Source organism: Vanellus vanellus (genome assembly GCF_965231255.1).
Source record: "Vanellus vanellus genome assembly, chromosome: 3".
NCBI classification, from domain to species: Eukaryota; Metazoa; Chordata; class Aves; order Charadriiformes; family Charadriidae; genus Vanellus; species Vanellus vanellus.
In genome coordinates, this window is record NC_138907.1 from 2,324,452 (window position 1) to 2,343,847 (window position 19,396).

Here is a 19,396-nt window from a genome sequence, read left to right on the forward strand (position 1 = left end):
AAAAGTCGCTGCAGGGCAAGGGGAGCTCGAGAGGTACCGTCCACCTTTCGCAGCGCCTATCGGCCAAGTCCAGCCGGTCCCAGCATCCTTTTAAACGTCTGGCTGCAAGAACGAATCCAGGAAACAAGTTTTGCTTTGGAACAAGTCAAGCAGAGAAAAACTCCCCCCGAGATGCTGCTCCGAAGAAGCAACGTCCGTTCTCACCCAAGAGCGCAGCCTTCGCTGCCAAGCCAGGGAAGACGGCCCGGCGTGGATGCCGCTGCGGAGCTGCTGCGTTCAAGGGGCCCAATAGATTTCTTGGGATTTCATGTAATTCAGGTAATTCCAGTTATTTCGACATTTAACATTTGACGAAATATAGCTATAAAGTCAAACCAACCTCATGCCAACTCAAGTGAGCGACTCGTGTAGGCAGCAACAATTCAGTGTGACGGTGTACGGCCACTGCAGTTAAGAAACGTAAAAACAGATAAAAAGGAACAGGGGGCACTTTTAAACGAATGCTTTCCCTGGCATTTTCCCAGTATTCTGCCACAGCAAAGGAAAACAAAAACTAAAATTAAAACAAATGACCAGAAAATAACACTTTCAATTCCAGTAAGGAGACACATTTGCTTCTTGGGTTTCCCCGTCTCTAATAATTGCGTCGTGGCCGGTCAGAAGGGAATTTAACAGAAGTGGCGAGTTTATGATTTCAGTCCTGTCTAATCTATATCTAATCTGCAAACCCCTGTTTCTTTCAACCTAGAAGCTCCTGAGAGAAAGGGTAGAGCAGGAGGGCTGTGAAGGTAGGAGCCTCAAACCTCAAAGAATTGCTGTATCAGCACTCGGAGCGCTGCTGTTCACCTGCACCTTCGACTCATCGCTCACTCAAAACAGCATTTCCTCCTATTGACTGATTATCTGCAGTGGTTCTTTTGGGAGAAGAGACGCTTAGAGAAAACCTGTCCTCCTTCCACTTACTGACCATGGGTTTTCTCCTGATCAGGTGTAGAAAGCTACATGAGTTCACGCTCTCGTAGCCCACGTTGCATACGCGCTATTTCACCTCCAGTTGCTCTCTTCGCTCCTCTTAGAAGAGCCGCTGAAGTCTCCCACGACGGCAGGGTCTCAGTCTGGAATTACATTCCCGTTTCCAACAACTCCCTCCTCCTCAGAGGCCTCTTCTCCATTCTTCATCGCCCTCAAGACCTCACATACACTTTAGGTGTCCAAGACACAGCCTGCCCTTCGCCTGGCTGGACTGCAGTTATCTCCCGTATGCTTCCCGGCCCCCGTGCGAGAGCTAAGGGTTGCCAGCCCACTTGGTTGGTCTGAACTCAGCACTCACCTTGCTTTGAGGTCAGAGGAGACGACTTCCCAACACCCCTTCCACAGGAATGATTTGACCGTCTTTCTCAAAAATCCCAGGGGAGATTGAAAGCAATTACTTAACCTGCACAATACTTCTCACCAGCTTCCCCCCCCCCCCCCCCTTAGAAATATACGATATTATGACAACTGTCTACAGTTTCCAGCATGCCCACACCTCCCAAACTGGACAAGTTACGTTAACACGTAATTTTAGTCTAATTTCCCCCCCCCCCCCCCCCAAAGCATAGGAAGATGCAAGTTATCATTCCTGAAATTAACCCTGCGAACATTTATTTTTAAAACAAGTTATTACAAAAAGATTTCACATCGATAAAATGTCAGTCCTCAGTAACTGTGCAAACTAAGTGCTTATTTGCGTGACCGTTTGTGTTCTATGAGCAACACGACAAGTCTGTTCCGAAGGAACTTTATTTCCTTTGCATACGACTTGCAAAATAAGTCTTTCAGGCTTTTGCGCAAAGCTCCTAGAGAAGGCAGGCTGTGGCAATTGGGGATGTTCAGCATGCTCTCAAAGAACGCTTTCCACACATCAGCGTTGGCAAGCCTGCAAAGGAACAAAAACGCATCAAAAGAGTTCTAAATTTAGGCTGTTAAAAAATACTATTTCCTGTATTTACCCCTCTCCCTTCCCAGTTACAGGCTGGAGCAACTGCAGCCATCGCTGTAACGTAAGGCAGCTTCCTTTGCGGCATGCTGCTTAATGAACCAGTGGGATTTTTCCTCGTTAGTTGTTGTTTCCTCCTTCCAGGCAGCAAGAAGCTGAGGACGCCGTGCAATTCGCCATGGCCGCTGCCAAAACGTTTCCTGTCCTTAAGTCAGTGAATTTTACGAAGCAGTTCCTGTGCACTGAACCCACAGTTTATAGGGTTATCGAGAAGTAAGTGCAAGTAACACTAAAAGCTATGCCAGAAACTAACCTCAGAGACACCTGGTACTAACGACACATCTTTCTATACAAAGGAAGGTTTTGAAAAGATTTGACACCAACCTTCTGAAGGTTCCCTCAGGCTTCCATATACCATTTTCATTCTTCACCCGCATGTAGGTACCAAAGAGCATGCAGTAGACTGTTGCTGCAATGCCAAAGTAGTCTGTCTAAACAAAGAATGAACAGGTTTCATATCAAAAATGTACTGAGACCACTAAAAATTAGCTGAAACACACTCTGTGGAGCCAAGAGGGCAAGCTCTGTAAGAAGAGGGTGTTTTTAAAGCAACAAGCTGAAGCTACAATTCTAGTGCAAAAGCCTAATATTTCTACACTCCATTTATTCACACCAGGTGGACGCAGCAAGCTTCAGACATTCAGGCTGTCTATGCAGCCTCATACCTGGTAGTTCCATGGTTTCTGCGTCAGCATTTCAATACACTGAAATCCAGACGTTTCACACTTCGCAGTAAATGCAGTTCCTTCGGGAAATAGTTGCATGTCTATACTCTGTCCCAAGTCAATGAGCGTCAAGCCGTGAGAGAGACCATCTATGTCACATGTATCGTTGTCCAGAAACCTTCAGTCGTGATGACATGAAGTGATCATGTAAGTATCAAGGGTATGACATTACGATATGCTGGGACCTCAGGTAGCGAAGGGAAACACTTGCCTTTCTCCAAGTATGAAATTGTCAGGCTTGATGTCACCATGAATGATTTTGCAGCTGTGGAGCTCTTCTACCATATAAAGAATTTTTACAGCAAAGTAGATTACAAGTGCTTGAGGCATCACCTTCTCAGGAAGCTTTTTGTAAATATTTATGGCATTCTGAAAAGAAAACGATAGGGAAGAGCCATCAGCTACACAGGAACAACTTTATATGGATTACACGTCCACGCTGATAAACGCAGAACACGCTCACAATGAAGGTCCATAAAGCGGAGAGCAGAGGGGACATCTGAATGTTGTAATACAATAGCACTCCAAAAAGAACATAGATGTTCCAGAGCACAAGCTGATCACACTTACCAGCAGTGTTCCATAGTTGTAGAGCTCACCAACCAAAATGCTTCCATTTTGAAAGAAATGAGCAGAATAAAAGTGGATGTAGAGATGGCGCATACTTGGATTGAGCCTTTCTACCAGTTGTGTTGCTATATAGAACTCCCAAGGGTTGGCAGGCTTCTGGACCTGTAACCAAAAAGGTGATTTACTAGGAAAATCTGTTAGCATTACAGCACTAGTTCTTCTCAGGTTGGTGTTTTTGTTTGGGTTTTTTTTTTTTTTTTTTTGTTTTTTTTTTTTTTAACAGCCGACTAGGCGCTTTTCCTCTTGGCCAAATGAAATATTTATATCCACAGTAATTAACCTCTGGTTGTTACAGTCAATGATTAATCCTCTTGAATCAAGACTTCAATTACACACCACAATTCCATTCTGGCTTATACACTCTCTTGTGTTACTTAAAACGTCAGTCTTTCTGCAACGTTGACGTTTCTGCTGGCAAGGGACATTTTGTGTAAGAGAAAAAGCTTTTGAAATCAAAACAGGAAAACCCTTCCAATTCCTTTCCCTACTATTTCCCCTGCTACGTTGAATACCTGATGCTAAAAAAAAAAAAACAAACTTAAGTCACCTTTACATACTAGAAAGCTCTCAGTTAAGGTGTTAACATGAAAAAGTGTTTTGGGTTTTTTTTTTTTTTTTTTTTTTTTTTTCCTGAAAGATTAAATGTTGCAGAGGAGATCCACAAAAATAGATCTGATGTGGAGAAGCTAAGGGGGGGAGTGGGTGTGCGTGTATCAACTCAATCACGTAACCATGTTTCGGCCAGACTGTAGTAAGTGTACACGTGCCCTCTCAGCCAGCAGCAGATGCAGAGCTGCATGACCTCGTATAACCCTCTTGGACTAAGCTGACCCCGCAGTTGCACAGACTTTCCTCTTGGCAGCGGTTCTGCTGTAAACACACGCTGTCATCTGCTGCTCGTTCCTGTACTGAAGCAGCCTGGAAGAAGTATAGGGCAGAGCAGAGAGGGAGCTGCTCAATTTACAATCACCATCAAGAGAAGTGTGTTTATTAACGAAACTGTACCAGAGAAGTATCACCCAGCAGAGTCTACCTAACAGCCAGCTGCCACCAACCAGGCCGGCTGCACAAAGTGCAGGAACGCCTGTGGAAAGCTAGTGAACGTGTACCTGGCACAAAGAGAGGCCCTCTCAGCGTGATCTAGTAGCAAGAGCAATTTTATCATCAATCCACATCCATTTTCATTTGCTGTGGACTAAGAGCACTTGCACAAGTAGCTGCTTTTGTTCAGCTGAGATAGATAGTTTGGCTGTAATTCTTACTCCTTAGGATACCTGTGACTACTTCGTAATGAAAAGATGAAGAGGCAAGTCGAGCCAAGAGGGTAAATAACTTCCCATGTAGAATGAATCACACATCACAGCACTCAATCTGAACGAGGCTTTCAGGATAGACCAATATGCTTTACTTCATTGTTATAAATAAGAAAGCTCAGCAGAATGCACCCAGGGTAGGTGTCATGACCATAAGACTCAGGAATTTTCCAGCAGAGCTATTCGGAATCAACGCTACTTACCTTGAATATTACTTTCTGATTGTTTCTGGGGTTACTTGCATCCAGAATGGAAGCCTGATAGACTTGAGCAAAAGCTCCCTCTCCAAGCAAGCAGTCCACGTGGAATGAGCTGGAACCTTTAAGAGATTAACAGCATTAAGTCCTGCTTGCAAACTTCAGAAGAGACATCGCTACTCAGAAAAATAAAGCAGAAAAAAGAAAAAGCACCAGCCTATATAAGTTATGGCTTTAACCCTAGTGCCAGTCTTTCTCTACAAGTCTCTTCTTGCTAGCCAGCCTTTCCGTACAAGAGAGCCTGTACTCACTCTTGAGAACAAGAGTGCTGCAAAGTGCCACATACAAAAAAAACAAACAAAAAAAAATAATCAGTGTTTCTATTTTAGTCTGACTCCCTGGAAGTAATCAAATTCCAAAGTGCATTCCTTAAAAAGTAAACACTAATGTTTAAGTCATACAAGTATGTTGCAATCACTGTCATACAGATTTTGTTGACACAGATCTGCTGCTCTATACAAAGTTTGAGAGTTGTGTCACAAAATTACTGGGAAAGGAAAACCAGGAAAATTCCTTACTCAGAATGCCTAATCAAAAATGCTTACGCATTTTGTATGCAGACAAACAGAAAAACAGGTCTAATTTCAAATCTGAGGTTTAGATAATCTGGAAGCTATCTGGATATACGCACAAGAAAAACAAATTAAAAAAATACCTCAGAGGTTCCTGAAAAACTTTGAGAAATTCTTTAAAGTAGCTCTTACCCAGTGGGAGTTCAGCCTTCAGTCTGATGGACGGAAGAACAGATTTCCATTCAAAGTAGTTGGCGTAGGTGTGGAGTGGTTTAGGAAGCTCTGATAAGAATTTGCAAGTCAATTCCTTATCCCAAGGGTTTTCAACAAGGACTTCATGGAAAGAAGAAAAACATTTTTAAGCTATAAGAAAACTGTGATTTCAAAGGGGTAACACAGGCTTATACTTGAATGAGTATCACCGATTAAAAAAAAAAAAAACAACACAAAACAAGAAAACACAATGCAAAAATCAAAGAGTTAAGTATTCCTTAATTTTGACAATCCAGCTTTTATACCTATGCCTTCTATTAAAGTTGCCCATACATTTTTTTTTAAAGTCTCAAGTTGAAAACAAATGTTTCTGAAGTATATTATTTGAGCCTCAACTAGCGAAGAACCCTTAGGTACTCCCGTACTTCGTGATATCTTTGGCATCATATAATACAGGTATGACCCACACTTGTCCTTCTTTACATTACTTCTACGTATGCAGCGACGTCCTTGCAGGAGCTGCAAGACGGTTTGTTCGCTGCGGCGACCACCTTCATATTGGAACGAAGCACTGCTGCAAGAACATGACAGCGCCCCAGTCTTGGACTTGACAGAAGAAAACAGTAGGCAATGCTCTGTACCTGCAGCTCTAACGCTCCGGGCTGTCCTGTCCTGCCCAGCTCCAGGCAGCTTTTCGTGGGAAATTCCGTCCACCCCAACAGATGAGGAATATTCAGTTCTGTTCATGGCAGTCTGGTCGTGTAATCTTTGAGAAGGAGCTGCCACAATTCCTTGAACTCCATTTCTTTGTTTCAAGACATTTCCTTGGAGCTCTCCTTGTTCTGCAACACGTTCAAGAGCAGGGCTACACATTCCAAACAAAATTTATTAATTGGCAGTACTGCCATGGTATTTTTGCATCTTCGATAAGCAAAAATGTGTCAAACATCTGCACTTGCGACGACTTTGGCCATAACCAACATTAAGATGAATAAAATGGACACTTCTTAAGAAAATAAGACCTGTTCATATTGTGCTACCCATAGCCTAATAACTTTCAGGTCCAGCAGCCAACAAGTTCAGCCAACGTGGAAAAGAAAGCAGTAGTTTTACATACACAGCCATTAAAACTTTCTGGACGGTTAACTTCTAATTTAGAATTGTCAGCAAACTTAAATCACAGGAGCATTTTCAGGGGCTTTATCACCATACCCAGGTTCATTTAACTCCGCAAAGTGTGAGATATATGCCAAGATGTATGCTAAGCAGAGTCAGTCTGACACAAATAGGTCAGCTCTAGATTACTCGGAAAACTTGAATCAAGAGGAGCAGAGCAGAGCTGCCTGCTCTGGTATGGATTTGCTCAGCACTCTCAAGCCTTGAAAATCTCAGCAAGTCGTGACATACCTCAGCTTCTTAGTTTTTGTCTGCTTGTGCACCTCTTCAGAAAACTCCAAATCCATTTGCGGCAAGCCATCTCCACAGGCTGAACAAAAGCAGTAGCAACAATAGCAAATGTTTATTTTCCGCAAAGGCAAGCGCATTTAGAGCATTCTTACCAAGACAAGAAGGTTAAGTCACACTGCGGCTGAGAAAGTTGCTAAGGTATCACAAGAGCTAGAACTGAACAAGCCCATTTTAAAATAATATATAAGGAAAGACAACAGCTTGATTACTTTAGGGAGTAAGAGTAAAGAGTAAAGAGGGGCAGACAAGCACAAACGTGCCCCCCGAAGAAGGTGGTGGTGGGTCTTCGGTCAATTTTTTGACTATTTACAACCGCTTGGAACAGTTCAGAACAGCAGCTCTACAGCACAGTCAGAGCCTCTCTTGTCCCTCACCACCTTCTCTTATTGCCCCAAGTAAATATTCTTGGAAATTATATGTGCTGGGCCAGCCCATGCTCCCAGCTGCTGTTCTGCAAGGAAGGCGTACTCACAAGTGGCAGCAGCGGGAGTCATACCTACGTGGTATTCAGCAAGGCCTGCGAGGTGACCCGGCACAGAAACGGAGGTATGCAGTATTGAATTAGATGCTCTCAACCTGAAGTATTCATTATATTTTACCTTTGTCCTCCAAAGCTTGTCGGGAACGTGCGGACAGGTAATTAAACGGTGTTGATACAAGCTGGGCAGCTCGCGCAAAGTCTCTCGTGTTATTTGGACTGGGAGCTAACGTTTTATTATTACTTGGTACGTTCCACACCGTATAATCATCCCTTAAGAACTCCGGTGTCCCCGTTTCTTCCTAGACAGGAAATACATATAAAGATTTAACGCTAAGCCATCAAAACTACCCTGCCAGAGCCGCACTGTAACCTACCAGCAGCCTCTGCAGTCAGTTTCAATAACGCTGAGTCTCCACGTGCCAACCCACAGTGTTAGAAAAATAAAGGAATGGCAATATAACCTCAATCACAGGTTTACCCAGTTTTGTATCAGACCTGAATGTTGGCAATAATGACCATCACAGCAAAACGCCAGGCAAAATATATTGCCATAAGAGTCTGAAAAAGCCTATGTCATTACATAGTGATCGCTTATGTCCAAGCAGCCTGAAGTTTTATGCATCTCCTTGGCTATGAAAACTGTTAGGTGGTTATTAGAACATAAGTGTCTCTTGCTCCCTTGTCCTTCATCCCCTAAACAGATGCCAAATCTGCACAACAACCGCAGTCAGTTTTGTTCTAGGGATAGAGGTCTCCACTCTTAAGCTTCTAGAAGTTTTGCAAAAATTAACAACTGAAAAAGTTCATCCCGTTGGCAGGAAATGGGATCTAGATTTCAGGTAGGTATCGTTCATAAGAATGTTGCAGGACTGCGATAGAACAAATGTAAATACAACAGTCTCCGATATCCCTGTAACTATGTAACCCATTTTCAAAGCTAATTCTTACAATAAGACCAAACACTCACTTCTGTACCCGCTGTACAGTCAGTCAAGGGACGTTCTCCCATAGTTCTTGGCTCTTCCGGCTTGTTTTTATGCTGTGGGATCCTGACAAAACAGTTTAGTAGTTTAGAATAGCTTTTCCCCAAGCGGACTGATCATAACAAAGATTTGTTGTTAATTTTTTTTTTTTTTTTTTTTTTTTTAAATAATCCCATTTGCAGATAGATACTTAGAGAAGTTGCAGTGGCTCAAAGAAACGAGCTATCCACCGTTATCCAGAAAATTAAGCATCTCAAGCACACTGTCCAAACAGGAAAGTTGCACGATTCCACAGAGAAACAACTACAGCCTTCTCATGCCACTTCCACACAGCTGCTAGTGATTGTATTCAAGCCTATCCCGATACTATAAATACAATCACAACAAAATTGTACGGAATAGAAGCAATCCTATAGGTAATTCTTAATTAACTGAATGAACTCAGCTGTTACTTCTTTCACCTTACCCGCTGTTCTCTTTTTCATTCTCATCTTCAAAGATAGCAAAGGCAGGCATGACAGGGGCAGCAACATTAGCTTTCAGACTTCCATCAGGCTCTTAAAAAGAAAAGATAACCAATATTATCTTCACCCAACAAAGATTATATAAAACAGTCACATTTTCACCCGTAACTGGGCAACTGAAGGCCACGGCTACATCCAGCTAGACCAGGAGCATCCTCAGATTTGCCACGCAACTCATCTCTCCTATAAACTCTTGGAAACGGGGAAGGTTTTTCAATCTCAAAACCAAGACTGGCCAGGAGTACGGAAGCCTTCTTGGCTGCATCTGACCAGTTGCAAAATATCTCTGTGCTCACTCTTGTGAGCCACTGCTACCGCCTAGTTTTCAGACAATTTTAACTGTTATGATAAGATGGCAATTCAGATACTAACTCCCAGCCTGCAAAATGTTTTAGAAAATAGCTTCACTCATATGAAGCACCAGCTGTGCCCTTTTCAAATTTCCGGTTTAAATACCAGAGAAGTCTCTACAGAGAAGCAACGTGTTTAATACGCACATTAATAGGCTTGCTAACGGTAAAGTGCTTCTGCTGTTCTCAGCCTGTGCATCGCAATTTAGAACCTGGCATAAATTAAATTCATTATCAGGAAAGAAGTGGCTTCTTCACTCCACACCTAATCAAACAGCTACTTATCTCAAAACTATGAGGACTGGTGGGAGGGGTAAACAGCAAATCAAGGAGTGAAACATAATGGACTGAAAAAATAAGTGGTACTTACCACTTATTCTGCAAAAGACTTCAAATTGCTCCTTGCTTTCTTCAAGGGGAGATAGTTCAGGCAAGATGGGCGTTTGAAACATATCCATGAGGAATCCTAAAAAAGAAATAAAAACCACAAGAATATCACTCCCAGTATAAGAAAAGACATTTTCAGAGGTTCTTTCATTGTGTAGCAGTCAAATCAAATGCCAATTAATTATTATTTGTCAAATGTCAATAACCAATTATTCCTTCTTATTGCATTTAAACACTCCAGTCAACTGAACAAACACAGGAAGATCTGACTTGGCCAACACATACTTGTTGGCACCATGGCTTTTTTTTTTTTTTCTTTACTTTTTCCAAGATGAGATTTCAAGTTCTCCTAAAGGAGCAATTTCTCCTTTATCTTCTTAGATATTTGAAAGACTAATGAATATATTGAGCTCTTAAAAATTATTTTTATAGATATATATTCAGCTGCAGCAGTTCGCTACATGGTAGTGGTTAACAGTTTTACTATCAAAACAGAAGAACATGGCAGAAGAGTACAAAAGGGATAAAACAGAACCAGGATATTATTACTCCACATCTGACATCAGAAATACAATTGCAATTTCCCTTTCAGGATTTTGAAAAAAGCAATGTTAGAATGGACAACGTCCATTAAAAAAAATCGAAGATCTTTTGCACCAGTCACCCTTGTTTCAGCTTTGGGGGAAAGCTCAACATATAATAAGCTGACTTATGAACTTCCAAACATTCTTCCACATGAGCCCATTGAAGGTCATCATCTCAGAAGCAGGAGTCTGACAGTACTGACAAGCGCCGCTCAGAGAACATGCTGCCCAAAGAGGCCTGGCAGGTGTACCACCAGTGACTGATCCAGGAGTTTACAGGATGTGGCTGCTGGGATGTTATTAAGGCATCTATTTCTGGGCAAAAGCTCTGGGTCATTCAGACAATTGCAAAAGAAGAGTACCAATTTAAGTTTATTTTCCTCTTTGATTGAACGGTGCGCACGCCCATCACTAGATATCCTCCTTATAGATTTGGCTCCACTAAAATTACCAGGCAAGATCCCATTAATCCCAGTGCAACTTGCATGGTACCCCAGGCGCTCACCCAATGCTTCCTTCGTATGAACTGTAGGTGAAGGCTGCACTTTGAACGGTGTCGCCTGCATTGCTCCTCCCAGCGAGGTGTTTGGGGTAGCTTGAGAAGCATTTCCAGAAGCAAAAGAAGCATTTCCACCTCTAGATGCTAGAAAGGAGAACAGTGAGATCGTTTCTGAAGTAGCCTGGGATTGTTTATTAACATCTCGGGAGCTAGCAAAATGTTAGTAAGAGAAGTAAACAAGATGAGTAGCAGAATGACAACAAAGAATTTTGGGTGAGCAGATTTTGGCCCGTTCAGAGAACTGCTTGGCACGTTCCCAGGGGAGACTGCCCTGAAGGGCAAGAGGGACCTTGGACAGCTGGGTGGCCTCTGAGGACTCCATCCGCGATTCACAGAAGCGATCCATTTTGACGCAGAAAGTCGAGCAGGCTGGAAGCCAGCAAGGACAAACAGCAAACTCCCGGCCGAGCTCAAACAAAAAGGAATCGCACAGAAGGTAGAAACAAGGACTGGCTCCACGGAAGGCGTATAGAGACATTGCCCAAACTTGCAGGGATGGAGTTCAGAAAGTCAAAAAGCTTAGCGAGGGCTGGAACTAGTAGCCACATGCTATCGATCCCCCACCAGTAACAGTCATACCAATAGCACCAGTCTTTATCAAAATTCAGCTTATTACCTTCTTTCGCGTCCACAGAAGCAGTTTCTCCAGTGCATGTCTTCTTAGGGTGCCTTTGAAGGAAATATTAAGAACATCAGCTTGAAATAAAAGCTATTATTTAAATTCCAGCTTCAGTTCAGGACTTAGCAGCACTGGAGTCTAAGTAGTAAGGAGGCCTTCCCCACTCTAGAACAAAAGAAACATCCCAGACAGACAGCAACTAGTGAGCCTATTTTTCCCCCCCCCGTGAATGACTCTTTTTATAGTCATACAGACAGAGTAAGTCAAAGATCCTTTCGAATATTGAGATTGCCCCCCAAAAAGTTTCTCATACAGTTGCCAACAGGTACAAAACTCGAAAGGCAGCAGAGTCGTTTAAAAGGGTTAAAAAGCTGGCACTACGTACACTTCTTGGATACAGTTTGCCTCCAAGAAACTCCATAATGTAAGTGAATGACAACTGGTTCCATTTCCCCGTTGGCCAAGCCTACGCAGCCATGCTCACTTTGCTAACCTAGGTTTCTCCCTCTGCCCCCCAAATTTGTTTCCTGCATTAGCTAAATCACACAAGCGAGAGTGCAGAAGATAAACACAAGCACTTTTTTTTCTTCTCTGGATACCTTTGTGGCCAAGATGTAACGTATGGGATCTGCACAAACTAAGCACATCCTGTTGTTTATTTCAGGCATGCCAGGGAAAGCAACGCTGAATAATTACTTCAGTTACACACTGAATTTCCTCTTAGTTATTACCATTAAAAAACAGGGTGAAAGCAATTAAAACCTGAAACGAGGACTAAGTTTGATCCATGCCTAAATATTGGTTTCCACAGGCTACTTCAGATTTTTTTTTTTTTCAGAAGAGACCTTTTTTTTTCAGTTAATTCTCAGCTGAAACATAGATACTGAAGACCGCACGATTTGCAGAGCAAGAATTAGCCCGTTTATACATACTGTTCTCCAGTGTTCCAATTAAGAGCCGAGTCCCGATATGCCCATTCCTGAGCTGAAACATTATTGAATGGAGGGTGTAACGAACTGTTCTGGAATGCTCCAAGCTCTAGCTGAGTTTTGGCTGCATCCTTCTCACACGTTGCTTCCCACAGGGAGGTTGATGTCATCTGGTGGTCGACAGGTTTCACTGACTGCAGCGTAAGAGCAGTGGATGACACAGTACTCAATTGAGGCTGGTCTGGCACCAGACCTTGGGCATTTTGCAGATCTGAACTTTGACAAGATGCCATCCAGTTCTGCTGTACAGCTGCACTGGGTGTCACATGTAGATGCACCTTCAGAGATGAGAAGTGTTCTTTTACGTTCAAAAACGCCCCCACAAGTATAGCCATTGCCATTTTCCCTTTTATTTCTGCACAACTAGAATAATTTTTCATGCATAAGAGAACTTTCATATGCGACTAAAACTAAACCGCAGAGCGGCAAAAACAAACTTTTGGGTTTAACAATTAAAATATATTTCATCAAGCATTTAAAGTTATGCCAGGTGTCTACACTCATTAAGCATTGCAGCCTTGACTTCCAGATTTGGTTAGCGAACTATTCTGGTTACCATCTAAAGCATGGTGAAATTTGACAAGATAAGTTCATGAAGACTGCTCCTATTGACCATAGTGCATACTTACCACCGTTTTATTTGGTTCAGCTGACGTTGTAGATGCTGGTTCCAGTCTAGTTTCCTCCAAGCTTTTGGTGAGCTGGGTGAGCTGGTCCAGCTTCTGCTGCAGGGCTTGCAGTTCAAGGACAGCTGACTGTTTTTTCCTCATGGAGTCTCTCTCTTCTTCTTCTAAGGATAAAACAATGATAATAAATGAAACAGTTAATCAGCGTCCAAACGAGTTGCTCAACACAGACGTTACAAGCTGCTGGAATTTAAAATTTAAAGAGAGAGAAAGAGAGAGAGAGTCTGCGCAACTCCAGCATGACACGCAGATCTGGAGGTATAAGTTTGGGAGAAGCAGGTACTTTCCACAGGACTCAGTGTCTCACCTCTCACTCCTGATCCCTCCAGCAACACTATCTCGGCACTGGCTGGGTAACCAGTGTCATCCCTAATGCTTTTTAGCAGAGTCCACAGGCCAGCCTACTTCTCACCTGGTGTGTGCTTGTGGTGCCAGGCTCTGTGCTGCTGCATGTAGGCTAGTGGCACCCGTCCTCAGCATAAAAGGAAACCAACGCTGAAAGATTCTACCAATATGACCCTTTGGTAAAATTTGGGTGGGGATGGAGCCTGCTGTCCCCAAGGGAAGAGCTGCCCCTGCCAGGAATTATCATGCATAACTACTGGATTTAAAAAAAACAATATCCAGACTCAAACACTTGTTTTAAAAATGCATGAGCATCTTACCTCCCTTGAATCCCTTCCCGTTCCACTGACTACAACTTATCCAATTCTTCCTTTACCTAATGAGATAATTACTTCTTTTGCCTAGCAACATCCCCCAGCAATCCCCCCCCCCCCCCCCATAAGTGGTCAGATACACAACTAACTCACTTTTGAGCAGCTGCTCTTTATTTGCACTCAGTTTTGGTTTTGCTTCTCTGAGATCTAATTTGTCTATTTGAAAGCCCACTGCTTTTTCTCCAAAATGTCATCGTTCAGCAAACAAAGGTCTTACGTCTGATCACAAACTTTGCCTTGAGACCATCCCAGCTACAAGCACGCCATCACTGACTATACAAGGGGCGTCCCACAGCTGCATTTGCCAAGAAGGCCAAGTGAAGACAGAGCGCTGTTCTCTTTGCTGTAGTGTACCTTCAACTAACTCGGGCAAATTGTGGCATCATATGTAACCATAGGGCAGTTTAAAGCATACTCTGGGCTCGTTCCGATTACGGCCCGCTGATAGGAACCAAGACACTCTCGATCTTGAATTACAGGTAGCAGAGAGCCACAGTTAGAGCTCACATCAGGGCAATTAATACAGCCAAGAGCTGCTCGCACTTCCCTCCCGTTTCCTCAGAAGGAGCACCGCTCTTTCCGACAACCCAGGTTTCAGAAGACAAACCCAAGGGATGAGCTTAAACAGTAAATATCAATGTCAGTTGTTTGGCGCGTTACCTGATGCTGAGAAAGTTTTCAGGCTTCAATGGAGAGGTTGAAAAGAAATGAATGCAGCCAAGTAATAGTTTTCCAAGAATATGAGAACGTTTCTAAAATAGCAAGATGGAAAGAGAAGAATACCCCATTCTTGCTGTCTTCTGAGGCGCTCATATTTCTTGAAGTATCTCTTGGCTCTCAGCTCCTCAAATGAAAGTTCAGAGCCTTCACATATGAGCAGGTTTTTATCATACATTGCAACCTGCTCACATTCAACAACAGTAGATGACGACTTAGGAAGAACTTCAGATTTGGAGATGTATGTAACGTACTTTCTGTGAGGAAAAATAAGAAAAAGCTCTATTCAAGTTTATTGGATTTATTCTGGGAGCGTGTTAATTTTCCCACAGCATGACTTCAAAAAAAACCCAAACACTTACACTTCTTCTCTTCCACCAGAAGAACATGACTGAGCACCAGCAGAATCAGGACCCTAAAGCAGGGCAGTGGAAACAAAAAAAAATTAAAAAAAAAAAAAGAAAGAAAATTCCCATATTATAGTTAACCATCCATTTTAACAAGACCAGCAACCACGAAGCTCCTAATATGTAATTCTGATTGAAGAGATGACAATTCAGACCATAAACATGGCAAGAACAGATCAAAAAGAGAGCTCTACAAGTCAACAGAGCCTGAGGAAGTTCATCCTGAAGAATTAGCCACATAGCAGTTTGCTGTAATGTCCACGAGCTTTTGAAAGATGAACAGGATCCCAGAGAATGAAGAGAGACAGATATAGTTCTGGAAACTGCAGTTCAGAAGGACACTAGAACTAGTTGAACAGATAGTTTCTATTTCAAAACACAGGAATGTAAGCTATAGATCACTTGGGTTTGTTACGAACAGACTGGGTAGCCTCATCCAGTTTCTTTCTTTGACAAACTAACCAACCTCCGGGCTAAGGAACAGGCAGCAGACGTAGTAAGTTTTAACCTCTACTCCATCATCTGAGCCATTTTTCAGTATTTGCAGGCTATACCAAACGCAAAGCGTCACAAGTGCTTTAGGAAACAGGACTAAGTTGAGAAAGGTTCCATCGGTTTCCTACCCGCAGTCTTCCTGTCTTTAATTTCACCCTTGTTCACCTTTCGTCTGACTGAGCCAGAAAGGCTGTGAAGAACTGTAATTAGCTTTGCCAAACCTCAGAAGAACAAAAGTGCTACATTCTGACACTTAGCTAAAATGAGTTACAAGTAGTATGATTTCTTTTTTTGTCGTTTTATTGTGGGGAAGCGGGTGAAGGAAGCTGAGTTACAGGGTGACAGGATTTGGACTGTAAAGTCAACTCAAGATTTGCACGAGGTATGAACAAAACCTCAGCTGGAACTTGTTAAGAGACTGACATGGCAAGCTACAGACAGGCTCATGAACTCCGCTAGTTTGACGAGATGAGCTAGTCATTTCTCAGCTCAGACTGACTTTACAAGAAGCCACCATCCCACTGAGGACCAGCCTGGAAACTTCTCTTCCTCTGACATTATTTTTCACTTGTTCTTAAAGAGAGCGTTTAAAGTACCTTGAATTTCTTGAAAAAAAAAAAAAAATAATATCAATGTAGGCTATTTCCAAAAAGCATGACTGGAACAGAATCTATTGATAATATTATTCCTCCAAAGAATGCTAACCAGCTGGACAGATCACACTGTCTGTAATTCTGGAAATCTGACAAGTAACTAAAAGCTGGGCCCCAGTGCTTCCCAATTGAGAGATTTCTATGAAGATGTGATGCTTACAGCATAAAAACAGCAGTAACATCTGTCCTTAAACCAGGACAACATCCTTGAGATAAAATTTATGTGAGGGCTCCACATTTTTTCCACAATGTCCAAGTTGTTTATTAATAGTCATTTACCTGATTTTTGCAAGCGTACACTGGGTCATTAAGATTTGAAACACCTTTTCGAGGAGCCATTTGATTTGCAGCATGCGAAGTTTGAAGTGGTTTTATAACAGCAGCACCTGGGACAGATAATACAGGCTTGCATTAATGAGTAGAAATCATTTTCTCATTTATGAATTTCTACTAGCTTTAAACATTGGAAAACTAATACCTCATTTTGAATACACTCCCCTTAAGAATCTTAAATATGGCCAGGAAAACAGGGGAAAAAAAAAAAAAAGATAGATTAGTTTCTACAGGAAACATTTTCTTCAGTGACAAGACCCCACTGATCAAGGTAAAAGATTCATCTAATTGAGCTACGGCTCATGGGCAGATATCTTTAGCCTCACCTTGCAAAGGAGGATTCCGAGGATCATAATTCTGCAGCCAGCTAAATTGCAAGAAATGTCAGTTAGTATCATTAATTTATCTGTCCCTCATTCCTCCCCACCCTCCAGGAACCTTTTATTTCCTTGTATGGTCATCATACCATGAAATGCAATACTAAAAACTTCAGGTTAGTTACAGGACACTTATTACCGTACATGGACGTATTCTGTTAGCTTCACGTTCTCGAAAATATAAATACCCTGCAATAGGCAGCAGTATACGGAAATCGGATTCTTGTTTTATCATCACCAGAGGGAACACGTATCATCATGATAAGCACCAACTCTAGCACTACCAACAGGCACCCCCTGTCAGCTAAGTACTGCGCGATAAGCACAAGAAACTGGATATATGTATTACTGTCAATATATCCCCAAGGTGGACTAAAAAAATCCAGCTCAGATCAGGAAGCTGACACCTGATCTCACTGCAGTTCCAGCTATAGCCACCAACCAAAATAAAAAAAGGTCCAAGTCAAGCAGCAGCTGAAGTATGCATTCAACTGGCAGCGTCAAGAGAAGCACAGGCAGCTTACAGGGTGAGCTACAGCAAATTAATATACTCTGGAAAGCATTCAGATGCCCCCCATTTGAAGATGTCATTAGCACGGCCAATCTGCTTGAGATTCCAAGTAATGAAGCCCACACATTTTATTTCCAAGGCAGACGGCCTGAAGCAGGACAGGCAACGCATCTTTATAGTCTGGGTCTACTTAACAGCAACTAGCAGGAAATGAATCGATTAAGCGATTTTCTTTCTGGGCCCTACTTCACTGAAGACACGGTGTTTTTTTCTCAATACAGCCTCCAAAACACTCAACAAATATTGAACAGCAAAGAAGTGTTGTTAAGCTTATACCTACCTTTCACAAAAATAATCATTGGTCTACCTCTGCTACAGCACACAGCATATGCACACAAGAAAAAAAAATTAACCGTACCCTATCTGAATAGCTCAACAAGTAAAAGACGTGTCAGGGTTACCAATACAGTTGTTGCAAGCTCTCTCGTGGCTGTGCTTGGTTGTGAAGCCCTTTTTGAAGGACAGTTCCTGCATGCTGCACGTTGCCTTCATTTACAAGTTGCTGAGCCCAAGCAACGTAGAAGTTAGATGCCTTTGCACCAATTCCCTGTCCATACAGGTAATCAAAATACTGGCAAGGAGAAGTGATGAACTCCGCCTGCATGAGATAAAGATACATAAGCCATAAGTACTCTCAAAAACATCCAAGGAAGCTGCAGGCAAAAAAAAACGACAACAATTTCTTAGTTTCCATTGTAAGAAGGCATTATTTTCTAAAGATAGAACCAGTTGGTAGATAAGCTACCTCTCACAAGCTAAACAGCTCAATAACACAGCTTTAAAAAAACCTGCTATCCTTCAGCAAGACCGAAAAGTTCTCAGAGCTCCTGGAGGGAGCAATACGTCTGAATTACACACCATATCCCTGAGGGCTCCTTTTCCTCCCGCAGCTCTTTGCAGTCACAGAACTATAGAACGGTAGGACAACTTTATTTTTTTAGGATAGCTTAATTCTCCAAAAAGCATATACCTACCAGCTTAATGCAGTAGCTAACAAATCTTGGATCTTGGTGGTACCTCTTGTCACTTAGGAACATCTTCACAAGCTGCTCCAGGAGATTGGGCAAGCAGCTTTGTTTTTCTTGAAGGGGAAGACATTCTTCTACCCACCGCATGTACCTGAAACACACTCAAGCAAGTTACGAACCTGCCGCCCACCAGCAGCGATGCCAACAGCCGAGACAGGGGTGCCACCGACCTGTCCCATGGCTCCAGCGGGTCGCTCCCCTGGTAGTTCCGTATCTGAGCCTCGTAGCTCCTGCAAGGCAAAGGGCAGGTCAGGCTGGGATGAGGGGGCGAACCGCCACAGCCCTGCCTGAGGGGGAACGCCCTGGGCCACAGGCCGAGGCCTGCACCCCCCCGCCTCCCCTGCGCACCCCCGACCTCCCCGCAGCACCCACCCCTCCGCCCGAACGCGCCCCCCGCACGGGTCCGGGTGATCCCAGCATCCTCCCCGCACACAGGGGACCCCCGGAGCCCCCCGCTCCCGGGACCATGCTCACCGCGCAACCCCCTCCATCCTCCGCCCGCCCCAACCGCCGCCGACGATTTAAATCTGCCGCGCAGGCGCGCCGCTGGCCCGCGCCGCCTTCGCATTGGCGGACTCGCTCCGCCAATCCCGTCCGCTTCCGCCGGGTGACCACGCCTCCTCTGCCATGCCATTGGGTAGGCTCGGCCACGCCCCTTGTTCCGGCCATCCCGGGGCGCGGCTGGGGCGGAGGCGGCGGGAGACGGGTGTTACGCAGCACCGCAAAGGGAGGGGAGGAAATAAAAATCAGTGTATTAAGTAATAAATTCGGATTTAGCA

The 19,396-nt window shown here is 43.3% G+C and overlaps 1 protein-coding gene across 1 annotated transcript; it reads right to left on the bottom strand.

Moving 5' to 3' along the window:
* Positions 1-1,702: 1,702 nt before the first annotated feature.
* Positions 1,703-19,286, bottom strand: BUB1 (BUB1 mitotic checkpoint serine/threonine kinase; the record flags this gene model as incomplete). Its single annotated transcript, XM_082480215.1, has 25 exons — positions 1,703-1,918; positions 2,363-2,469; positions 2,704-2,881; positions 2,975-3,132; positions 3,334-3,495; positions 4,910-5,025; positions 5,668-5,808; positions 6,330-6,553; positions 7,096-7,174; positions 7,755-7,935; positions 8,604-8,685; positions 9,086-9,176; positions 9,864-9,959; positions 10,970-11,107; positions 11,640-11,692; positions 12,575-12,909; positions 13,261-13,421; positions 14,820-15,010; positions 15,116-15,168; positions 16,588-16,694; positions 16,968-17,008; positions 17,991-18,187; positions 18,564-18,708; positions 18,788-18,847; positions 19,126-19,286. 25 exons carry the CDS (start codon positions 19,284-19,286, stop codon positions 1,723-1,725), a joined length of 3,453 nt encoding a protein of 1,150 aa, XP_082336341.1. The 3' UTR covers positions 1,703-1,722.
* Between the last annotated feature and the right edge of the window lie 110 nt (positions 19,287-19,396).